The sequence below is a fragment of the Spermophilus citellus genome (assembly GCF_964194105.1).
Source record: "Spermophilus citellus genome assembly, chromosome: 3".
In the NCBI taxonomy this organism is placed as follows: Eukaryota; Metazoa; Chordata; class Mammalia; order Rodentia; family Sciuridae; genus Spermophilus; species Spermophilus citellus.
The window spans coordinates 77,103,238-77,123,837 of NC_138184.1; the positions used below are offsets into that span (position 1 = coordinate 77,103,238).

Below are 20,600 nucleotides of genomic sequence, written 5' to 3' on the forward strand. Positions count from 1 at the left end.
GCCCTGTCTCCACAGGTGACCTGCCGCGCCCTCGGGATCGGGGCCTACTTGGTGAGGCTGGGCCAGCGGGTGATCCAGGTGGAGAACTCCCACATCATCCTCACCGGGGCCAGTGCCCTCAACAAGGTGACCCAAGGGGCCCCGCGGGGGGTCGGGGGGCCAAGGGTCATTTAAAAATTCCATCGACCTCTGGTGGGGAATCTCTCCCGGTAGGTCTCATTCCTACCATGTGAGAGCTGTTGTTCCAATTTGTAATTATCTGGGCGCCTTCTGAGCCAAAATAAAATAAGTTTTAAGCTCCTCTGGTGGAACTATTTTACATTAAAAAATATTGAAGTGGCAAGATGCTTTGTAGGAAACTGGACAAGGCACAATGACAAATGATTCCTGACATCAGGTTCTAGGGTCACTGGTCTGGGTACGAGCTGGGTGGCAAAGGGTTTGAAAGCTCCCGGTTGATTGTCGCGTGCAGCCGGGATTGAGACCCACTCTCGGCAAGGTGATTCCCAACAGATGGAAGGGGCCCTGGCCACGCAGGACTTTGCTAACTGCGTGTGTCGAAGCAGGTACTGGGAAGAGAGGTCTACACGTCCAACAACCAGCTGGGCGGTGTTCAGATCATGCACTTCAATGGCGTCTCCCACATTACCGTGCCGGATGACTTTGAAGGGGTCTACACCATCCTGGAGTGGCTCTCCTATATGCCAAAGGTGCAGGATCGCCCCTGGGCTTAGAGCCTAGAGGAGTCTATCATCAAGCCCATTTGGGTGGTGTGGAGGGTGGGGGGGTGGGAAGCCCTTCAGATGTGGCTGGGTTCATTCCCTCCTCCCGCCTGCCTCTCTGATACCCAGCCCTGTGCGAGCTGCTGGTTGCTGTTTTGGTGGAATCATAATGATTTTTTAAAAAGGAATGACCTTCACTCCCCACCTTCATCAAATCCATTTGAATGGTGGAATGCACTCAGGACTCCTGAAACTGGATTTCAAAAGAATCCATAGAGCTAGCCCTTGCCTGGCATTTCCCAACCAGAAAATTGGCTTCCAAAGCCCGAGTGAGAGGCTATTGCTGCATAACCAGGCATAATCGTAGTCGGAGGCAAAAAACTACGGGTGTTACTGAGAAGCCCTGGAGACTGAATTGGAGACGGCTTTCTTTTCTAGGATAACCTCAGCCCGGTCCCTATCATCACACCCACTGATCCTATTGACAGAGAAGTTGAATTTCTCCCGTCCAGAGCCCCCTACGACCCCCGGTGGATGCTTGCTGGAAGGCCTCACCCAAGTAAGTCCTTAAGTGTGTTGCCAGGAACCTGGAACTTTGGTTTCTTTTCTGGGCCTGAGATAAAAGAGCCTGAAGGTAGAAGCATTGATATTTTTCCCTATATCCCAGAGGGATGTCCCTAAGCTGAGAGGCTAGTGGAGTTGGGGGATGGAGATTTTACTCTATGGTTTTCTGGAGTCATTGACCAATGAGTGTTGGAAACAGCTGTAGTTTCTGGGGCTCATAAATGGAAGGGGACTCTGAGTTTCCCAGGATGGGCAGCTTGGCCTTTTTGACACACACACACACACACACATACACACCTCTCTCCTCTTCTGAAGGGGATGGCTCTGTCTCTTGGAGGTATGTCATTACATTTTGAGCAACCAGAATGGACCAGAAAGCTGAGCTCCCCTGACACCTGTCACCGTATCCCAGGTGTCGAATTCCACCTGCTGCTCCCTGCAGATGTGCTCTGCTCACTGAGCTGTGTGCTGATGCAGAGACGTGACCCTTTGGCCAACAGAAGCATCTCTGTGGTTGCGTCCCTCTCTGCTCTCCTCTGGGGCCCTTGCGCCTGTGAGCACAGAGGGCCCGTGTCTGACTCGGTTCAGAAATGAGCCACTTTGTGCTGGAACCTTGCTCCGTGGAGTCCGACCAGCCCTGCCACAGAGCCCAAGTGGGCTGCTTGGTGCCCGGCACCAGCCTCCGTCGCTCACGCCTGCAGCTTGAGACACTCCCCGCAGGCTTGCATCCTCTTGTCATTACTGAAGCCACCTACGCCACGCTGTGGATTGAAGTTGCTGTTTCCTTCCCAGAAGTGGCATTGATGTCACATTGTTTTTATCCTACTCTGGGACGTGGGGGGCTCTTCCCAGCCTAGTGGTTCCCAGGCTGTAGTTCAGGGGTGTCTTCCAGGGCTGTGTCTCTTCCGGAAAGAGGTGCCCGGAAGGCGTGCTCTTGGGCAGGAGGGTGGGGCCTGAGGCTTGGCTTTCTGGGCACCTGGCATCACCGCAGCTGGAGGCGGCTGGCCCTCCACGTGGGCTGAACAGGCTCCATGTTGTCTTTGCAGCGTGGCTTTTGTTGCTGCTGTTTTGTTTTGGGGAGGCGAGTGGTGGGGAGCTGTGCGTTTTTAGGGAGAAAAGGGCATTTGGGCTCTGAGGTCAAGGTCAGGCTGTCCTCAGACTGAGGACGCCAGCCTGGGGTGTCACCAGCCCCTCCACCTGGGCTCCTGTCTTCTGCCCACAGCTCTGAAGGGGACCTGGCAGAGTGGCTTCTTTGACCAGGGCAGTTTCAAGGAAATCATGGCGCCCTGGGCCCAGACAGTGGTGACGGGACGAGCCAGGTAACCCTGATGACAGGACGGGAGCAGTCTGCGAACCCCTGGCCTCGCCAGGCGCTGGGACTCCCAGCATCCCAGGGTCCCCAGGGATGCCTCCTCCTTGGCCCCAGGATTTTTTGGAAGAAGAAACCCAGTTTGGCCAAAGGTTTCCTGGATGATGAAGCCGTTCGTAGATTCTGTTCTCATCTGTGGCCTCAGAGGCACCTCAGCCAGCTGCTCTTGGGGCTGGGACCTTGTCCCTAGCCTCAGTCCCCTAGCTGTGGGGTCCCTTTGGGCCTCAGAAGGTGGCCCTGGTACCCTTCTGGAAAACCTCAGACCCTCAACACTCTGACTCCGTGTAAGGAGCCCCTGGAGGGCACCACGGCCGACGGAAGCCATCAACACTTGAATGCTTCAAGTGAGCGTCCCCTCTAGCCACGTGGTCCTCATCTTTGGGGACCTTCCCCCGCATGGAGCCCTCATGACTTACCACTCAGATCCCTGGCAGCACGTGGAGCTACGTCCACAGGCCTCTGGGCCTCCACGCCCTCCTCTGTAGAATGGGGTGGTCGTCCTACCCAGAGGGCCTCCGTGGCAGTCAACGCAGCAGTGCGTTACAGACCGGAAGTGCCACGCAGGGCGCTCTCGTGGCGGTGTCCCTGTCATAGTTATTATCTACCTTCCTGGACAAGAAATATTAAAATCCTAAGCACGGTTGGGCGCGAAGTTGCGTTCTCTGTGTTTATTTTAAATGCATTTTTCATAAAAACTGGAGATGACATCTACGCCTCCTTCCACGTGGAGGCCCTTGGTCCAGAGATGGCCATCCCCCACCTGCCCATAGGGTCATTGCATGAGTGAACGAGAACGTCCCCATGAAGCACGTGACCTGGGGTGGCCACCAGTACGAGGTGACGGTCCTGATGTCACGGTGACCCCTGAGCTCAGTTTCCATCAGGCTCAGTGTCCCTTGGCCCTCTCCACAGGTGGTTTTTTCTCTGTGCTGTGGTCATCACCAGCTGCAGGTGATGGGTGGAGGGGCAATTTAAGGCTGGGGTGTGGCTCAGGGCTAGAGCACTCGCCTTGCATGTGCAAGGCCCTGGGCTCAATCCCCAGCCAAAAAAAAAAAAATGTCTAAAGTTAGAATTTAAATGAAAGAGGTCACCTGGGTGTCTCCTTGCCCATGTGAGCTGCCATATGGGACAGTCCAGGTGAGGAGTGCAGCTGTTGTCACAGGAAGTTCTCTCAGGCCAGCTGCTGCAGTCCCAATGGCCCCTCACCCGACAGGGCATGGGCATCTGCTGGACCCCCAGCTTGCCAGGTTCTTGGAGCTTTTTTTTTTTGCTATCTATTAATCCACCAGAGTGAAACCGGCGTTCTACTCCACATGGCCTTGTCCCCACTCCCAGAACACCTGCAGCCAGGGCTGGTGCACCCTGGTCCCCACCCTGAGGTCTGCCCAGGGGCTGCCTGGTGCCCAGCTCACGTGTGCTCACCTTCCAGGCTGGGGGGGATCCCCGTCGGAGTCATCGCCGTGGAGACGCGGACCATGGAGATGGCGGTCCCTGCAGACCCTGCCAACCTTGATTCTGAGGCCAAGGTGAGGGGCTGTGGCTGCTGGGCGTCATTCTACTGGTAGGAGAGGGTCCCGCTATCCCAGCCCGGAGGCTAGGAAGCAAGGGCCATGGCCCTGGGTGGCTGGGAGTGTCCCTGGGGCCCCCTCCATTGAAGTGTGTCTGCTACCTCTGGGGGGATGGTAGGTCCTGGGGAGCCCCCTCCCCCAGCCCTGCCCCCACTGCTGTTTCCGCCATCAGCTGCAGCCCACAGTGGGAACTGCCCGGGGGTGGGGGACTGCTTTGCAGGGTCTCAGTGTGGCCTTGACTAGCTTGGCACCTCTCTGAGCTTAGATGTGGGGACAGGGGGACCCTCTGCTGCTTGGTGAGTATCACATGAGGCAGATGAGCTTTGAGCCTCCTGGCTCCAGTGTTGGTGCCAGGGACAGGCTGGGGCTGGGGTCCCAGTGACCCAGGGCCACTGCTGCTCGGGGTATGTGACGCGGGCTGTCCGTGTTCCAGATCACCCAGCAGGCGGGCCAGGTGTGGTTCCCAGACTCAGCCTACAAAACCGCCCAGGTCATCAAGGACTTCAACCGTGAGAAGCTGCCGTTGCTGATCTTTGCCAACTGGAGGGGCTTCTCCGGGGGCATGAAAGGTAGGGCCGCCTGGCCCGTCCATGTGGTCACTGCAGCCTTGGTCCCCAGGCAGCGCCTTCTGCACGTCCTGCCCCCGCTGTCCCCTTAGCTGTTCTTCCTGGAGACCAGAGGTGGTTCAGGTAACGCCGCCCTTTTTTTATAGATGAACAGCCACATGTCAGAGGCTGTGTGGCTTCCTAGAGGTCACATCTGAGTGGCAGGGTGGGGAGGTTGGGTGGCCTGGCTGTCACCTCCCCACTTGGTAAGATGAGAAGGACAGGCACCCACCCTCCTTCCCTGGGGCTGCTCCAAGCCTCAGGTGACCTTAGGGCTGTGCAGGCTCCCTCAGCACCACGCATCTCCAGACACAGTGGCTGTCAGTGGGATGCAGAGGAAAGGGCTGGCATGGGAGGGAGGCAGATCTGCTGTGCATCCTTGCTGGCTGGGCAACCTCTCTGAGCCTCAGTTTCCCTCCTTTGTGCAAGGAGTTAAAATAGAACCAACCTTTCGGGGCCACAGCGAGGTTCCCATGCACAAGGTGCGCGTATTGGTGGTGACATTACTGTCACCGTGTAGGGTGCCCGGGTACCTGGAGGGTGTGTCTTGGTGGGAGGTGAGGGCAGGGGAGTAGGGGCCGTTAGGATTGGGGGCTCTCTGTGTTGGCCACACAGGGTGGCAGGGGTCTCAGAGGTGAGTTGCTTCCGGTGCCTGTTTACAGGTGAGGACACGGGCCACACTGGGTGACTGGCCTGTCCAGGGCCACACTGCCACTCAGGGGACCGTCTATGCCTGGTCGGCACCCCCTCCCAGCCCAGTGCTCGCCAAGCCTCCCAGCTGACCCTGCTCCCTGGGGACCCAGGGACCGTCTTGGCTATGGGCTTTGCGTGTGGGTGAGCCGGGGGCCTCCGGTCACCTAAGCGGGCGGGTGGCCTTGCCTTCCAGACATGTACGACCAGGTGCTGAAGTTCGGGGCCTACATCGTGGACGGCCTCAGGCAGTACACACAGCCCATCCTCATCTACATCCCGCCCCACGCGGAGCTGCGCGGGGGCTCCTGGGTGGTCCTCGACTCCACCATCAACCCCCTGTGCATAGAGATGTACGCGGACAGAGAGAGCAGGTGGGTGGTCACTCCATCAGCCGGAGTTTCCTGGAGACAGAGGTCCCTCACTGAACTGGGGCAAAAGCAGCATGGGAGTGGGTTTTCTCAACAGCTGGAACCCATAGGTGGTAGAGATACTGTCTCTTTTTATGTAACTTATCCTCAAGGAAGTTTGCCATGGAAAAATAATAAAGGAAATACCAAAATAATAACATAATTAAAAATGAAATATTAAAGGAAAGACCCAAGCCCAGGAGCCTCCTGGCAGCCAGGAGGAAAAGGGAAATATGAGTTCTGCCTCTCCCCCTAGGCTCTGAGGCTAGTTTCTGGGCCCAGGGTCTGTCACAACGCCTGACTCCTCTCTGGGATGGGGAAATCCTGACGGAACACGTGACCAGATAAAGACCTGAATGATGGGCTCCTGTTCCTTGTGGGGGAGAAACCTTGGCATTTTCTTCAGGAGAAATAAATCCCAGGGGCTCTCAGACGGGATGTGGTAGGAGTGCCTGTCGTGGTGGTCGAGGCCTTCAGAGGGAACACCTTATGCTACCTGCTGTGTCGGACATAAAGTCCTCAAGAGTGGTTCTTCCCCAAATGTGGGCACCCCGTTCTGTGTTCACTCCTTCCTCCTTCCTTAATTCACTGAGCGGTCACTGAGCTCCTGCCACAAGCCAGGCATTTTGTTGGGTATTGTGTCACAATGTCCAGTGAGCCAGCCCTGTCCTGTCTTCACGATGCCTAGACCCTCATGGCAGGCTCCTGAGGCCAGTCCTTGAGGAAGACTCAGAATCCTGTACCTCACTTGAAATTCAATCAACTTCTCCCTCTGGCTGCTAGGAAGCTCAGAGCTGCCTGTCGGTTTCCTAGGGCTTCTAACCGATCCAAAGCAGAAGGGGGCGAGGTAGGCTGAGGGGTGAGTGGGGAGGTTGGAGATGAGGGATTGTCAGCACAGGACAGGCTGGGCTCTGTCACTCCTTCTAAGCTTTAAAGGGCTCAGAAACGATGCCCCGACTCTAGAAGAGCAGGAACTGGGAAAGTCACAAAGGGCCGTGCTGGGAGTTACGCTGTTACGGAGAGAGTTATGAAATGCAGCTCAATGGCTCTCCAGAGTTGAGAAAGCATCATTTTAAGATGTTGGTTCAGCCCTTCCCTGGGTATAGAAACAGAAACCCAGAGAGGGAAAGTGACTTGCCCGAGAGCACACAGCAGATCTGTGTTAGAGCCGACACCCAGGTTTCCCAGCTCCCTTACCCTGAGCTTCCTCCACCTCCAGGAGCTGGGGCTTGCTGGCAATGCCTGCACCCACCCACTCCTGCCTCTTCTTTTTACAGGGGGGGCGTTCTGGAGCCCGAGGGAACGGTAGAGATTAAATTCAGAAGAAAAGACCTGGTAAAGGCCATGAGGCGCATTGACCCGGCTTACAAGAAGCTCGTGGAGCAGCTAGGTGAGGGGGCCGGGGGCCGGGAGGGGGGCAGCCAGTCCCATCATGATGGTTTCTAATGTATTAAAAAATGAACAAGAAAGAGGGCTGGGGCTGCGGCTCAGGGGGAGAGCGGTTGCCTCGTATGTGGGAGGCACTGGGTTCAAATCTCAGCACTGCAGAGAAATGAGTGAATAAAGTAAAGGTCCAAGCCAGGCACCGTGCTGCACGCCTGTCCTCCCAGCAGCTGGGGAGGCTGAGGCAGGAGGATGGCGAGTTCAAAGCCAGCCTCAGCACAAGTGAGGCCCTGAGCAACTCAGGGAGACCCTGACTCTAAATAAAATACCAATAGGACTGGGGGTGTGGCCCAGGGGCCGAATGGGCCTGAGTTCAATCTCTGGTACCAATACCAATCAATCAATCAATAAAAATCCATCAACTAAAATAATATTTTTTTAAAAATGCAGTAAAGAGCTGGGGTTGTGGCTCAGTGGTAGAGCGCTCGCCCAGCACAGTAGGGACCTGGGTTCGATTCTCAGCACCACATAAAAATAAAGGCATTGTGTTGTGTCCATCTACAAAAAAGATCTATTCTCTCTCTCTCTCTTTAAAAAAAATATGCAGTAAAGACACACCAAACACAATGATGGTAATTGTGAGATTCTTCCAAATATTTGTATTTCCAAGTCAATTATTTTAACATTAACACACACACACACACACACACACACACACACACACACACACACACACGTTTACTATCCTTTGGGAACAGGTATGTTCCAGATAGCAATTTTTTTGGACTTGGGAATATTTGCATCTGGACAATGAGGTCTCTTGGGGACGGGACCCACATCTAAACCCAAAACTCATTTACGTTTCCTCGACACCTTATGTATAAAACCTGAAGGTGATTTATGCATGTCGTTATGCACCTGCAATTTGATGGTGACCTGTGCCGCGAGGTCCAGGATTTTCCACTGTGACATCGTGTCGGCACTTTAGAAGCTCTAGCTTTTGCAGCATTTGGATTTTGGATTTTGGGGTCAGGGATGCTGAACCTATAACACCACTGTGAATTTATTTCTTAGCACAAAGTATAACAATTAAAGTATTGGAGTTAGAATTGTGGTGACAAAATCCTATTTATTTAACGTTTTCATTAGTGCATCATAGTGGGGCCCAAGAGTGGGTCTGTTTCAACATGAGCACACCTGCACGGAGCCCAGCTGGCCCCTCAGTCCCCAGTGCGTCCTCTTTCCCTCTCTGCCCTCCCCCTTCCCTTCCCTTTACTCTGCTGGGCTTCCTCCTGTTGATTCTTGGTTTTGGAATCAGTGCTCTATAGAGAGGCCTGAGGGGACGTTCATGGTGGTTCTTCATGGACGTACAGAGCAGTGGGTCAATTGCTCTCCACCACTCTTCCCTCTTCCCGTTCCTTCCACCTCCCCCTCAGTCCCCTTCCTCTCCCTTCTGTCCCCTCCTCCCTTATTTTGCAGCAGTTTCTGCATCTGAGAGGAAACATCTGACCCTTGACTTTCTGAGTCTGGCTGATTTCACTTAGCACCATGTTCTCTAGTTGCATCCATCTGCTAGCAAATGCTGTCATTTCATTCTTTTTAGGGGGGAGGGCATACCAGAGATTGAACTCAGGGGCCCCTGACCACTGAGCCCCATTTCAGCCCTAGTTTGTACTTTAATTTAGAGACAGGGTCTCACTGAGTTGCTTAGGGACTCACTGTTGCTGAGGCTGGCTTTGAACTCGCCATCCTCCTGCCTCAGCCTCCTGAGCTGCTGGGATGACAGGCCTGAGCCACTGCCCGTGGCCATCATTTCATCCTGTATGGCTGAGTAGAACTCCTTACACATTTTCTTTACCCATTCATCCATTTGTTGACAGGCACCCGGTTGGTTCCATAACTTGGCTATTGTGAACTGTGCTGCTGTACACACTGACATGCCTGTGTCCCTAGAGGGACACATAGAGGGTGGTGATTCTAGGTCTTTGGATAATACTGAGGAGTGGGAGCTGGGTCGTATGGTGGTCCCCTGCCTAGTCCTTTGAGGACTGTCCATACTGCTTTCCAGAGTGGTTGTGCTGATTCCCAGTCCTACGAACAACGTGGAGTGTCCCTTTCCCTGGGTCCTCACCAGCGTGTATTATCGTTTGTATTCGTGATGACTGCCATCCTAGTGAGGTGAAATCTCAGTGTAGTTTAGATTTGCATTTCCCTGGTGGCTAGGGAGGTAGAACATTTTTTTTTATGTATTTGTTGGCCATTTGTGTTGCCTCTTTTGAGGAAATCCGTTGAGTTCTTCTGCCTGTTTATCAATCGGGTCGGTTTTTCGTGGTAAGGGTGGAGTTCTTTGTCTATTATGGATGTTCATCCTGCTGGAGGAGCAGCTGGGAAAGATTTTTCTCCCCCGTTCTTGGGTAGACAGAATCAGTACAGTCAAAACAGCCCTGAGTGTTACACAGGTTCAGTGCAGTCCCCACCGCCATGCCCATGACATTCTTCACTAAGGGCCGCACAAACAGTCCTAAAATTCATCTGGAAGAATAAAAGACCCAGAATAACCAGGCAGTCCTGAGCCAGAAGAGCAGGTGTGAGGAATCCCAGCACTGGGCCTCCAGGTGCCCCACGGAGCTGCGGTACCAGAACGCATGGCAGCAGCATCCAGACAGACACGAAGAGCAATGGAGAGCAGACAGACAGACGGATGCCGTCATCTGATAGTCAACACAGGTGCCAAAAACATGCCTTGGAGAAAAGACAGCCTTTAAATAAATAGGAAAACTGGGTCTCCACGTGTCCAAGAGTAAAACTACACCCTCACCTGCCGCCCTGCACAAGTCAACTCAAAACGGACCCAAGACCGCAGATCCAGACCGGGAACTGCAACCACCAGAAGAAACAGCTCCACACCCCTCACGTCGGCTCAGGCCCCGAGTTCAAAACCCTGGAGCCCAGGAAGTGACACCAAGAATCAATAAGTGGGGTGACAGCAAATCAGAAAGCTTCTGCACGAGCTTGGAGAGAGAGCCACAAATTGTCCCTTTGGAATTGCCAGCTGGACATCAAAGTTGTACCATTTTGTTCGACGGCTTTGCTTCATCGAGGTCTGTAGGTGTGGTCTGCTTCAGGTGTCCGTTTGTTCTCCATGTTATGGCAGCGGCTTTATCACTGTGTCTTCCCCAGACGTGTGGCCCAGTACGTGTGGGTTCTTTGTTTTGGCATCGGGGTAGTGCGGACCTTGGGGATTTGGGAAGTCTGTTCTGTTTTCTGGATTTGTGTACAATTGGCATTATTTCTTTAAATCTTTGATAGGAAGATTCTAACTACAAAGTCTCCTTCTTATAGGAATATTTTCTTTCTTTCTTCTTCTTCTTCTTCTTCTTTTTTTTTTTTTTTTTTTGGTCCTGGGGATTGAACCCAGGGGCACTTGACCCCTGAGCCCCATCCCCAGCCCTATTCTATATTGAATTTAGACACAGGGTCTCACTCTGTTGCTGAGGCTGGCTTTGAACTCCCATCCTCCTGCCTCAGCCTCCCGAGCATGTGCCACTGGACGGGGCTTCTTATTGCATTTTATAATTTGTATTAAAAAAGTAATTGATAGTATGCTGTGGAGCAGAGGGCCTGACAGAAGGGTCAGAGTTAAAGCTGCATGTAGGACACCGTCCTGCCGTCGTGAGTCTATTCCTGAGCCCACAGAAGGTGCTTGATTTAGGGGGAACATCAGCGTTAACGCCCCAGTATCTCATGGGGCCCGCCTGTCCTGCAGACGTTTATGCACTGTCAAAAAAAACCCTCCAGCCCTGCCCTGTGTGGCCGTGTTCCGAGGTGCGCCCGGGTCGGTTCGTGAGCGGCTCCTCTGCCCCCGCAGGGACGGCGCAGCTCCCGGAGAAGGAGCGCAGGGAGCTGGAGGGCCGGCTGAGGGCGCGCGAGGAGCTGCTGCTCCCCATCTACCACCAGGTGGCGGTGCAGTTCGCCGACCTCCACGACACGCCGGGCCGAATGCTGGAGAAGGGCGTCATCTCCGTAAGTCCTGGGGAGGACCCCCTGAGGCCACCAGGGCCCCACGGGGAGGAGAGTGGGGCTGAGGGGTGGGGGGGACCGACCTGGGAGTCACCTGAGGAGCTTAAAACAAAAGTCTCCATGCTGGTGGCACTGGCACAATGACACCCTAGGCTGGGAGCCGGGAGCCCTGCACAGCCCCAGGTGGTGGCAGGAGGCTCGAGGTTAGTGTTGACCAAGGCGAGGACCCAAGGGAGCCCTCGTGCCACCCGGGTTCTCCCAAGCCCTGGCCTAATGTCCCCAAGAGGACATCCCATAATCACCTCCACTGCCTGCCAGCTTCTCCTGCTGGAATGTCGCGTGTCCCCAGAGGGGGAGGTAGCCGGTGCTGGTTTAGACGGGCTCTGCCCCCTGTGGGGCAGCGTCCCTCCCCCACGCACAGCGACCTCGCTGTCGCCTGTCGCCTGTCTGGAGGGGGGACAGCTCGGGAGGGACAGGAGCTCAGCCTGGCCGCCCGCAGGACGTGCTGGAGTGGAGGACGGCCCGCACCTTCCTGTACTGGCGCCTGCGCCGCCTCCTCCTGGAAGGCCAGGTCAAGCAGGAGGTGCTGCGCGCCAGCGGCGACCTGGGCCAGGAGCACGTGCAGTCCATGCTGCGCCGCTGGTTCGTGGAGACCGAAGGGGCCGTCAAGGTGAGCCTGGGGCAGGGGCGAGCTGGGGTCCCAGGGGCCTGCCCCGCGCAGGGTCCCGTCTGAGCAGCCTGTCCCCGCCCAGGCCTACCTGTGGGACAACAACCAGGCGGTGGTCCAGTGGCTGGAGCAGCACTGGCAGGCGGGGGAGGGGCTGCGCTCCGCCATCCACGAGAACATCAGGTACCTGCGGCGCGACTCCGCCCTCAAGACCATCCGCGGGTGAGTGTCCTGTCCCTCGCCTGGCCTGTTCTCCAGCTGCCCAGCTCCAGGGCGGCCGGAACCCACACTGTCTTTGGTAGCGAGGTGCCAGGCCCGACTGTCCCGCTCCACCAGGGGACCACACTGCCCAGCGTCCCCTCTCCCAGCACCAGGCCAGGGGGAGGCCCAGAGACCTGGGAGGCCACAAAGATATCACGATGCCTTCTGTTGTGATTCCTGCTGGAATCTGGAGGTTGACTTGTCCCATGTCACACCCAGAACCTGGTGGGTGTCCCTCTAGACCTGGAGTTTGGGCTCCTGTCCCACTGCCAGCCTTTCCAGAGGACTCTCATCAGTAGGGCAGCAGGACCCCATTTAGGGTATGAAGCTGGGTACTCACCTCAGGTGCATCACACCTGTAATCCTAGAGATCAGGGAGGCTGAGGTGGGAGGATCACAAGTTGGAGGCCAGCCCCAACAACTCAGCAAGGCCCTAGTGACAGTGTCTCAAAAACCAGAAAGAGCTGGGGATGTGACTCACTAGAGCACCCCTGGGTTCAACCCCGAGCACCAAAAGGAAAGATAAACAAAGAGAGTCCATCACCCGGCCAGTGACCAGAGAGGACGGTGCTACCCTTGAGGTGTCCTGACCCCCACGAATGTGTCACCCCCTGGGTGACCACACAAGGAAGGGAATCAGGTTCCTGCCCAGTAAGAGGACACAGCCAAGGTCTTTGTCATCGAGGGCCCTGGACTAAGCGGCAGGAGTGACCCAGCCCTTTGCTCCCCCGCAGGCTGGTCCAGGGGAACCCCGACGTGGCCATGGACAGCATCGTGTACTTGAGCCAGCACATCAGCCCGGCCGAGCGGGCCCAGGTGGCCCAGCTGCTGTCGTCCACCGAGAGCCCGGTGTCCACCTGAGCACTCCAGGACCAGGTGCGGGAGAACCCAGGCGACCGGCCACAGGCCCGGCCAGGACCTTGGCGCCTGCTGTGTTAGAGAAACGCAGCGTCCGGCGGACGTGTGCCCTGCCAGGGCGGCTGGCCTCGGACCACTCCTGCTGGGTGGAGGCTTGGGCCGGGCTCTTCACCTCCTTTCCTATCAGATCATGGGATCCTTTTTTTTTTCTTTTTTTTTTTTACTCTGAGACCAGCACTTGACATAAACGTGACCTATTTCAGCAGAATCAACAGCCAGGTAGGGGACCCCTAGGGACAAGACCAGAGAAGCCCATTTTTGTACTGAGGGGTGTGCAGATGCTGCCCGGGTGAGGTTTGTTTGTCTTTTTAAAATTATTCAGATAATGAAATGGCATTTAATTCCCAAATGGCCCTAGTGAGCCGCTAGGATTGTTGGCCCTCATCAGCGGACGGTCGCTTCTTCAAAGAGATGAAGCAAAATGAGCAGAAATGTCCCAGGCTGCAGGCCTTCGAAGGGTCACAGGCTCTGCCCGGCCCTCTCTCAGAGAAGAGGGACCCTGCTGGACCTGCCCCCCGGGCACACCTCAGGCCTGACCTGGGGACACAGATGCAGGGGAGCCCTCCCCAGGCTCAGGCCCAGCTTGCTCACCAGCGAGCGTCATGGCCAAGGTCACCGCCACCTCCCCCTTGAGGCCCCTGGGGACACTGTCCCCTCTTCACCTGTTACTTCTGTGTCCACGGTGGCTTCCAGCACTGAGGGCAGAGCCGTGGGCAGCTGAGAACTAGACGATGAAACCCTGCCAGTCTGCTCAGGAAGGACTCGGTGACAGTGTCCCCAGCCCCTGGCCCTGCAGACTGCACCCGCCAGCCCCTCCCTTTCGGGCCTGTGAGGGGGAGAGATCCGGTCCCGCCAGCCCCTGTGCTGGGCGGTGGTTCCTCCAGGACACTGGACATTACACCTGGCCAGTGGCAGCCCGTGGGGCACTGTGGAGGCCTCAGGCCAAGATGCGGGAACCTGAGTTAAAAAAAGTTTAGCCATCAGCAAATGACAACCCTGGCACATGAAGGTGGTGTGGCATGAGGGAAGGAGAAAGCTGCTGGATCACCTGCTGTCGCACACAGAGGCTGGGCCCGGGCTTTGATGCTGCTCTGGGAGCTGCAGGCCTCTCGGTTGTGGAGGACAGACAGGCCGTGCTGCCCCCAGCTCCGTGGAAACGCGCACAATAAACTATTTTTTGGAGGAAGCACTTTGGCCTTGACTGACTGTGTAGCCCAGAAAAGGCAGGCTGCCCGCTGGCTGTGCCCGCCGGAGACTCCAGTCCTTAGCACCTGAGACCTGGAGGGAGCTCCCGGCTCAGGAGCAGCTGGGGACGCAGGGCGGGAAGCCAAGGGCCAGACTGTGGTCCTCGACATCTTCCCCTTCTTTAAGCCCCGAAAGGCTTTGTTTAACCAGATTATAGGAGCCTCTTCCATCCATGAGGCCCAAAGGAGGCTTCTCTGGAGGAACGATGGCTGGGTCCCTGTTCACCTCCGTTGCCAGCACCTGTCCATGGGCACACAGGACAGTCCGTTTGACTTCAGAGCCCAGCCCCCTCCTTTCTGACAGAGGCTCCTGGTGGTCTGGTGTGGCTTGAGCCACCCTTGGGAATTGGCACGGGTCCAAATGGCAGAAGCATTCCCCCTCCCCCACTGCACTTTATCAATATACAGGGACTATTCAATTTTGTCTCTAAAACACAGAACAATGGTCACTTTTATTCTGTCCGGCATATTTTTTTTCTTGGCATTTCCACCTCACTGGGGTGGGTCATAGCCCAGGTGTGTATCCCCAGCAGAGCCAATAAGAATGCTTTGGGGGTGACTGACAGCACTGACAGGTGGAGAGAACCTGCCAGTGTAGAAGGAGGTGGTACCAGAAATGGAGAGGCCCAGTCCTGTGGATGCCTGGAAGTCATACCTGAAGTCCCAGGAACTATGCTTTTTTTTTTCTTTTTATGCTCACATTAGTTTGAGTGTGAGCTACATTCTTATCCCTAGACGTGGCTCACTTGACCCAGAAGCAGCAGTTAAAGCCCACCCACACCGGCACCATAGAGGTGCTGCATCAGTAAACACCACAGGTAGGGAGCTGAGAACAAGCTACCTGCAGCCCCCGCTGAGGTGGGCAGGGGAGGCTCTGGTTGTATTTTGTGTCCTGCAGACTACACATGGCTACTTAGCTCAGCTTGAGTCAGACAGACACCAGGGGCTGCCTGCGGGCCGATGCTGCCGGAGGCTAGACCATTGGAGGTGGCTCACCTTCCTTGACAAGGCTGGCTCTCCTCCCACAGGGGCGGGGGACAGGACCAGATCCCTCCGCATGGACAGAGGCCCCTAAGGTCCAAACGAGGCTCACATCCTTATGCTCTGCCTCCCCTCCAGAGTTAGGGTCACTTTCTCCCTAACTTGTATTTTGAAGTTTTCCAAACACCAGAGGTTAAGGTATTGGAAGCAAACACCAGCCCCCGGCCACCTGCCCAAGCCACCTCTCCACCTCTCCACCTCTCCACGGCAAGTCCTGCCTCCCTGTCCATCTTCTGTCTCTCCTTTTACCTGTGCCTCCATCTTATAATCTTGCCGCATTTCAGAGTGAATTGCAGGAGGAGCACACTTTCTCCAGAGTTATTTTATGTTTCAAAACAGTTCTGTTGTTTGTTTCCAGAGTTTTCCTGTAGCCAGGACCACAGTTGTCCCAGGTCCCCAGTCCCTTAAAGTGCACGGCAGAGTAGTTGCACAGAACCTCGGTCTGTTTTGTTTTTTTTTTCTGGCTCTGATATTTTTTTCTGAGTTTTTAATCTTGTCACTCCCCCCCAAACGACGTAACAATTCGCACAGCATTCACACTGTGTGAGTGATGGGGAATGACCTGGAGCGGTCTTACAGGGTACAAGAGGAAGTGCCAAGGTTCTGTGCAAACACTCTGCCATGTATCTTAAGGGACTGGCTATGGAGAGCTGGCTGTCCCCAAGAAAATCAGAACAGTGTCCAGGGGAGGCAGCTGGCTGTGCCTCGGGGGGGGGGGGAATCGGGGCCTCGGGAGGCTTTGTTTTCATCTGCTATTTTATTGAGCACGTGCTATGTGCCACGCGCTGTCAGCCCTCCTCGTCAGCCCTTGGGGACCGACATCCAGGGCTCCCAACAGGTAGGCATTGCAAGTGGTTAACTATTAGGAGACCCTCGGGGTCACAGCTAGTAGACAGTGTTACATCCAGAGATGCCCAGGGCGATCTTCCAAGGCCACTGAGGCAGGAAGGGAACCAGGCACAGGCCACAGAACGCCTCCCTAGTGACCACTGTGCACAGGAAGGCCTTCACTAACCCACCCTGGTGGGCACTGTCCATGCAGCTGCGCCCCAAGCCAGGCTGCTCTGGGCCAGAAGGCCATGCTGCTCTAAACACCGTGGGGCACGAGGCTTGGGGTCGGCCAGCCTGGGCAGTCTGGCTACGGTAGCCTGAGCTGGTGGCTGAGGGTCAGAGTTGCTTCTCAGGTTTCAACTTCTTGGCGTTTGGAACTGTCAGATCACCTCCAGGGAAGCGGGACTCTCCTGCCGGAAACGCCTTCCCTCTTGACTTTGCCTCGAGGACCCCTAGGCATCCCTCAAAACCCCACTCCAACGATACCACCTTCTCTGACCTCTCCAGTGAGTCAGGGCCCCCCCTCTGGGGTCCCACAGCCCTGTTCTCCCACTCCTGTGCGGTGTTTGTGAAGCGTGGATTTGTGGGTGCATGTGTTGCTAGGCATCTCCACATCCCTCTGGTCACCCCACCGAGGACAGCAGTCCACCACTGATTGAGGGGGCCTCCGCTGGAACATGAGGTCCAAGTCGGCTTCTGGTGACGTTCTACATCCTGTGACATCTGACCCGTGGTGGGTAGCTTCCAGCAGAATAGTGTGTAGGAGATGTAGGCAAAGAGTCTACAAGGTTCTTTTTTAATCGATTTTTTCTTGTGTTAAGATATACATAACAGAATTTACCCTCTTAACCTTTGGGTTTGGGTTTGTGGCAGGGGTGTCTGGCTGTGTGGCCCAGGATGGCTTCAAACACCTGGGCTCAGGCGGTCCTCCTGCCTCGGCCTCCGGAGTAGCTGGGACTGTCACCCAAACTCAGGCTCCGGGGACAGAGCTGTAGGGATGAGCCCAGATCTGGGAGGAGCTTAGGCACAATGGCTTCCTGGGGACTTCTGCTCAAGCCAGAGGGGACACGGCACAAGGGCCCACAGAGCCCCGGCTGACAGCAACCAGCGACAAAACGGGGCGGCTTTAAGGGCATCTCTGGGCTTGGCAGGAACTCAGTCCCTTGATATCACCCCGTGCAGAGGCAGGACCTGGGTTGTGCCTGTGCTCTTTGTCACCTGTCTTCATGCCCTGAGTGGTCGGCTGTGCATTGGTTATGCTAATAAGGTGAAGGTCACCGTAGCTTGCTTAGTGACCTCTACATAAGCATTTGCCACCTGCCTCCTGGCATTGGCCCTTATCATCAGGGAAAGTCTCTGGCCTTGTTTTTAGCAGAACGGTGGCGACCCCACGGGGGTCCCAGGTGGCATCCCGCTGACCACACAGAATGGGAAGCTGCGCTGGGCTCCCGGCTGACCCCTCCTGGGCTCCCTCCCTCCCACCACCTTGCAGACTGCTCTCTTAGCTCCGGATTCTCTGGAGTGGCTGCTAACCCCATAAGACTGAGTGCTGGCTGTCTGCTCTCTGTCCCCTGAGGGGGTTTGTCCCTTAGTCCTCAGAGGCCCTGCTTTCCGTGGGGGTCCCTGATTACCAGGTTGGCGCCCCTCTTCACCATTTTCAATTGTACAGTTCAGGAGCAGCAAGTGCCTTCATCTCCCCCTGAGACCCACGCAAAGCTGGAAGTCCAGATCCATTAAAAGACAACTCCTCCCTCGCCCCTCCCCGCCCGGGCGCCTGCCGCTCTGCTTCCCGTCTCCATGAATTCGACAGCTCTAGCTACTCGCTATAACTGGAACCCTACAGCATCTGTCTTTTTGTGACTGTGTCCTTAAGGTTCATTCATGTTGTAGTATGTGTCCGGATTTCCTTCCTCTTCGGGGCTGAGTAATATTCCACTGAGTGTAGGTACCGCTGTGTTCATCCTGTCATCTGCTGACGGACACGGGTTGCGTCTGCACGTTGGCTGTTGTGAGGAAGGCTGCGGTGTCCCCCGCTTCCAGTTCTTCTGGGTTCACGCCTGGAAGTGGAACGGCGGGGTCACCTGGCTGTGGGGCGTGTCCTTCTCTGCGGCAGCACCACCCCGACTTCCACATTCCCCTGGCAACGCACGAGGCTCCGACTCCTCCGTCCTCCCAGCTGCCTGTTTTCTGAGGTGCTCTGTGAGGTTCCTTTGTTTGATCGCAGCCCCTGCGAGGCGTGGAGCTGCCAAGTCCTTTTAATTCGGATGTCGTAGGACCTTTTCCCTGACCGGCCCTCACCGCGGCAGGACAGTGGGGCCCGAGGCCCTGGATCCCTCCGCCTCCCTCCTCCCTCCCGCCCCAGGTTCTGCCTGTCACCTTCCAAGTGCAGCAGAGGCCGCCTGGCAGGGGTGGACCCCCGAAGTAGAGACAGGGCGGCCAGGCTCATCACCCCGAGGAGGGACCCGCGGGCTGTCCACCGCCTGCCCCGTCCGCCCTCAGTGTCACCTCATAGCTCACCTCGCAGCTGTGCAAGGGCCAGGGGCCCTCAGCCCCAGGAGAGGAACGTTCTGGACTCTTCTGGTCTTGTCCTGCCTGTCTCTTACCCAGCCCACCCAGTGAGCCTCGGGCCCTCTGGTGTGGCATCTTGTCACCCTTTCCTCGGTCCCACATTTAGAAGGGGTTCTTGTTAAAAACCCAAATCAGATGGCGCAGTGGCCCACGCCTGTCATCCCAGCAGCTCAGGAGGCTGAGGCAGGAGGATCGCCAGTTCAAAGCCAGCCTCAGCAAAAGCGAGGCACTAAGCAACTCAGTGAGACCCTGTCTCTAAATAAAATACAAAATAGGGCTGGGGATGTGGCTCAGGGGTCGAGTGCCCCTGAGTTCAGTCCCTGGTACCCCCGACACACAAAAATGAACCCTCAAATCACCTGGCACAGGGTGGCACCTGTAATCCCAGCTACTGGGGAGGCTGGGGGTAGAGGCTGGCCCTATCTCAGCCCAGGCAGGAACCCAGGCAAGATCTTCTTACCCCACAAGGAGAAGGGCCCCAGGAGCGGCTGCTGACTAGCGTCTGGGACCCGGGTTCCTTCCTTAGCCAAAGGTGCTGTCCATGTGGCTGGCTTCGTGCCTGGCAGAGAGTCCAGAGGCTCCTCGGGCTGAACATCCGCAGGCAGGAAGTGGGACCCAAGGTGAGCTGTCCCCCTTCTGCAGCTACAGTTGTCCCATCCCACGGCAGCTGGGGAGCTGTACTGAGGTGGCAGTTCTCCTGGGCTGAGCATAGCTCTGGGGACAAGGTGACCTGGGAACGAGGTGGCCCTGGGCAAAGGGCACAAGGCCTGGCCCCCGCGCCTTAGGCTGCCACTGAAGCTGCCCACGAGTCAGCACTTGCTGGTCTTGTCCTGCTGCCCCTGACCTTGGAGGGCTGAGACTCCAGAGGCAGGAAGTGGTCACTTCCGTCCTCACCACAGGAAGTCCCATCCACACGTCCAGCCTGGTGTCACCTCCCGTCTCCGACAAGCTCCCCCGGCTGCCGTCTGAGGCCCACACTGGACAGCCAGTGTGGTCCCAGGAAGGGGCTGGTGGGGTGCCGGGAGGCCTGTGTCTGGGCTCCAGGGCACGGTGGCCTTCCTGCCCTCTTTCTGTCGCAGAGGCCACAGGGCAGCACGTCACATCCAGCCTTGACTCTTGCCTCCCTCTGGAGCCCAGCTGGAGGATCCAGGGCCATCTCCCTGTGTGAGGCCAGCCGAGGAGGACAGGGGTCCTGTCTGTACCCTTGGTGCCCCTGGCCACGTCATGTGACATGTGCAGGTCCCAGGGCTTAGGATGTGGTCGGTGCTGGTGGAGGGGACAGTACCTGCCTGTCAAGGGACAGCAGCATTTAACCCTGTGGCAGGAGGAGGGCCAGATGGGACCCACTGTGCCTGAGCCCGTCCCGTGGCTGCTGCTGTCCGGGCTGGAGTGGACCTGGTTATGGATAGGCGGTGGAGCCGCGGCCCTGGGACCCCGCGTGACGTCTAGTTCCCCGCCAGCTCCCCAGAACCTTGCTCAGCTGAGCCCCGTCCTCTCCTCCGTGCCTCCTCCTGGCGCCGGTGTCACCGTGGCCCGCAGAGAGCCTGCGCCCTGCGACCTGGACGTTCTTGCCTGGACTCAAACCAGCCTCGACCCTGACCCCCACCCCCACCCACAGAGAGAAACTGAGGCCAGGCTCCAGCCGGGCTCCTCCCGGCTCCCACGGGGGCCCCGGGGCTCAGGCGCTGTCCCCCCGGCCTAGCACGCAGGAGTGGGGGCGCACGCCTGCCCTCAGCCCC

General features: G+C 56.7%; 1 protein-coding gene across 7 annotated transcripts in view; it reads left to right on the plus strand.

The window, feature by feature from the left end:
- Window positions 1-14,363, plus strand: part of ACACB (acetyl-CoA carboxylase beta) — a 125,411-nt gene extending 111,048 nt beyond the window's left edge. For 4 of the 7 annotated variants that reach the window (XM_081286015.1, XM_081286020.1, XM_081286018.1 and 1 more), the window contains 12 exons: window positions 16-126; window positions 567-710; window positions 1,161-1,281; window positions 2,509-2,605; window positions 4,085-4,181; window positions 4,657-4,792; window positions 5,715-5,892; window positions 7,206-7,318; window positions 11,180-11,334; window positions 11,733-12,001; window positions 12,084-12,220; window positions 12,994-14,363. In XM_081286015.1, coding sequence (XP_081142141.1) covers window positions 16-126; window positions 567-710; window positions 1,161-1,281; window positions 2,509-2,605; window positions 4,085-4,181; window positions 4,657-4,792; window positions 5,715-5,892; window positions 7,206-7,318; window positions 11,180-11,334; window positions 11,733-12,001; window positions 12,084-12,220; window positions 12,994-13,043 — 1,608 coding nt within the window. In that variant the 3' untranslated portion in view covers window positions 13,044-14,363. The remainder of the gene's footprint in view (window positions 1-15; window positions 127-566; window positions 711-1,160; window positions 1,282-2,508; window positions 2,606-4,084; window positions 4,182-4,656; window positions 4,793-5,714; window positions 5,893-7,205; window positions 7,319-11,179; window positions 11,335-11,732; window positions 12,002-12,083; window positions 12,221-12,993) is intronic. The other 3 variants (XM_081286016.1, XM_081286019.1, XM_081286017.1) reach the window with 2 other exon arrangements.
- Window positions 14,364-20,600: the final 6,237 nt, after the last annotated feature.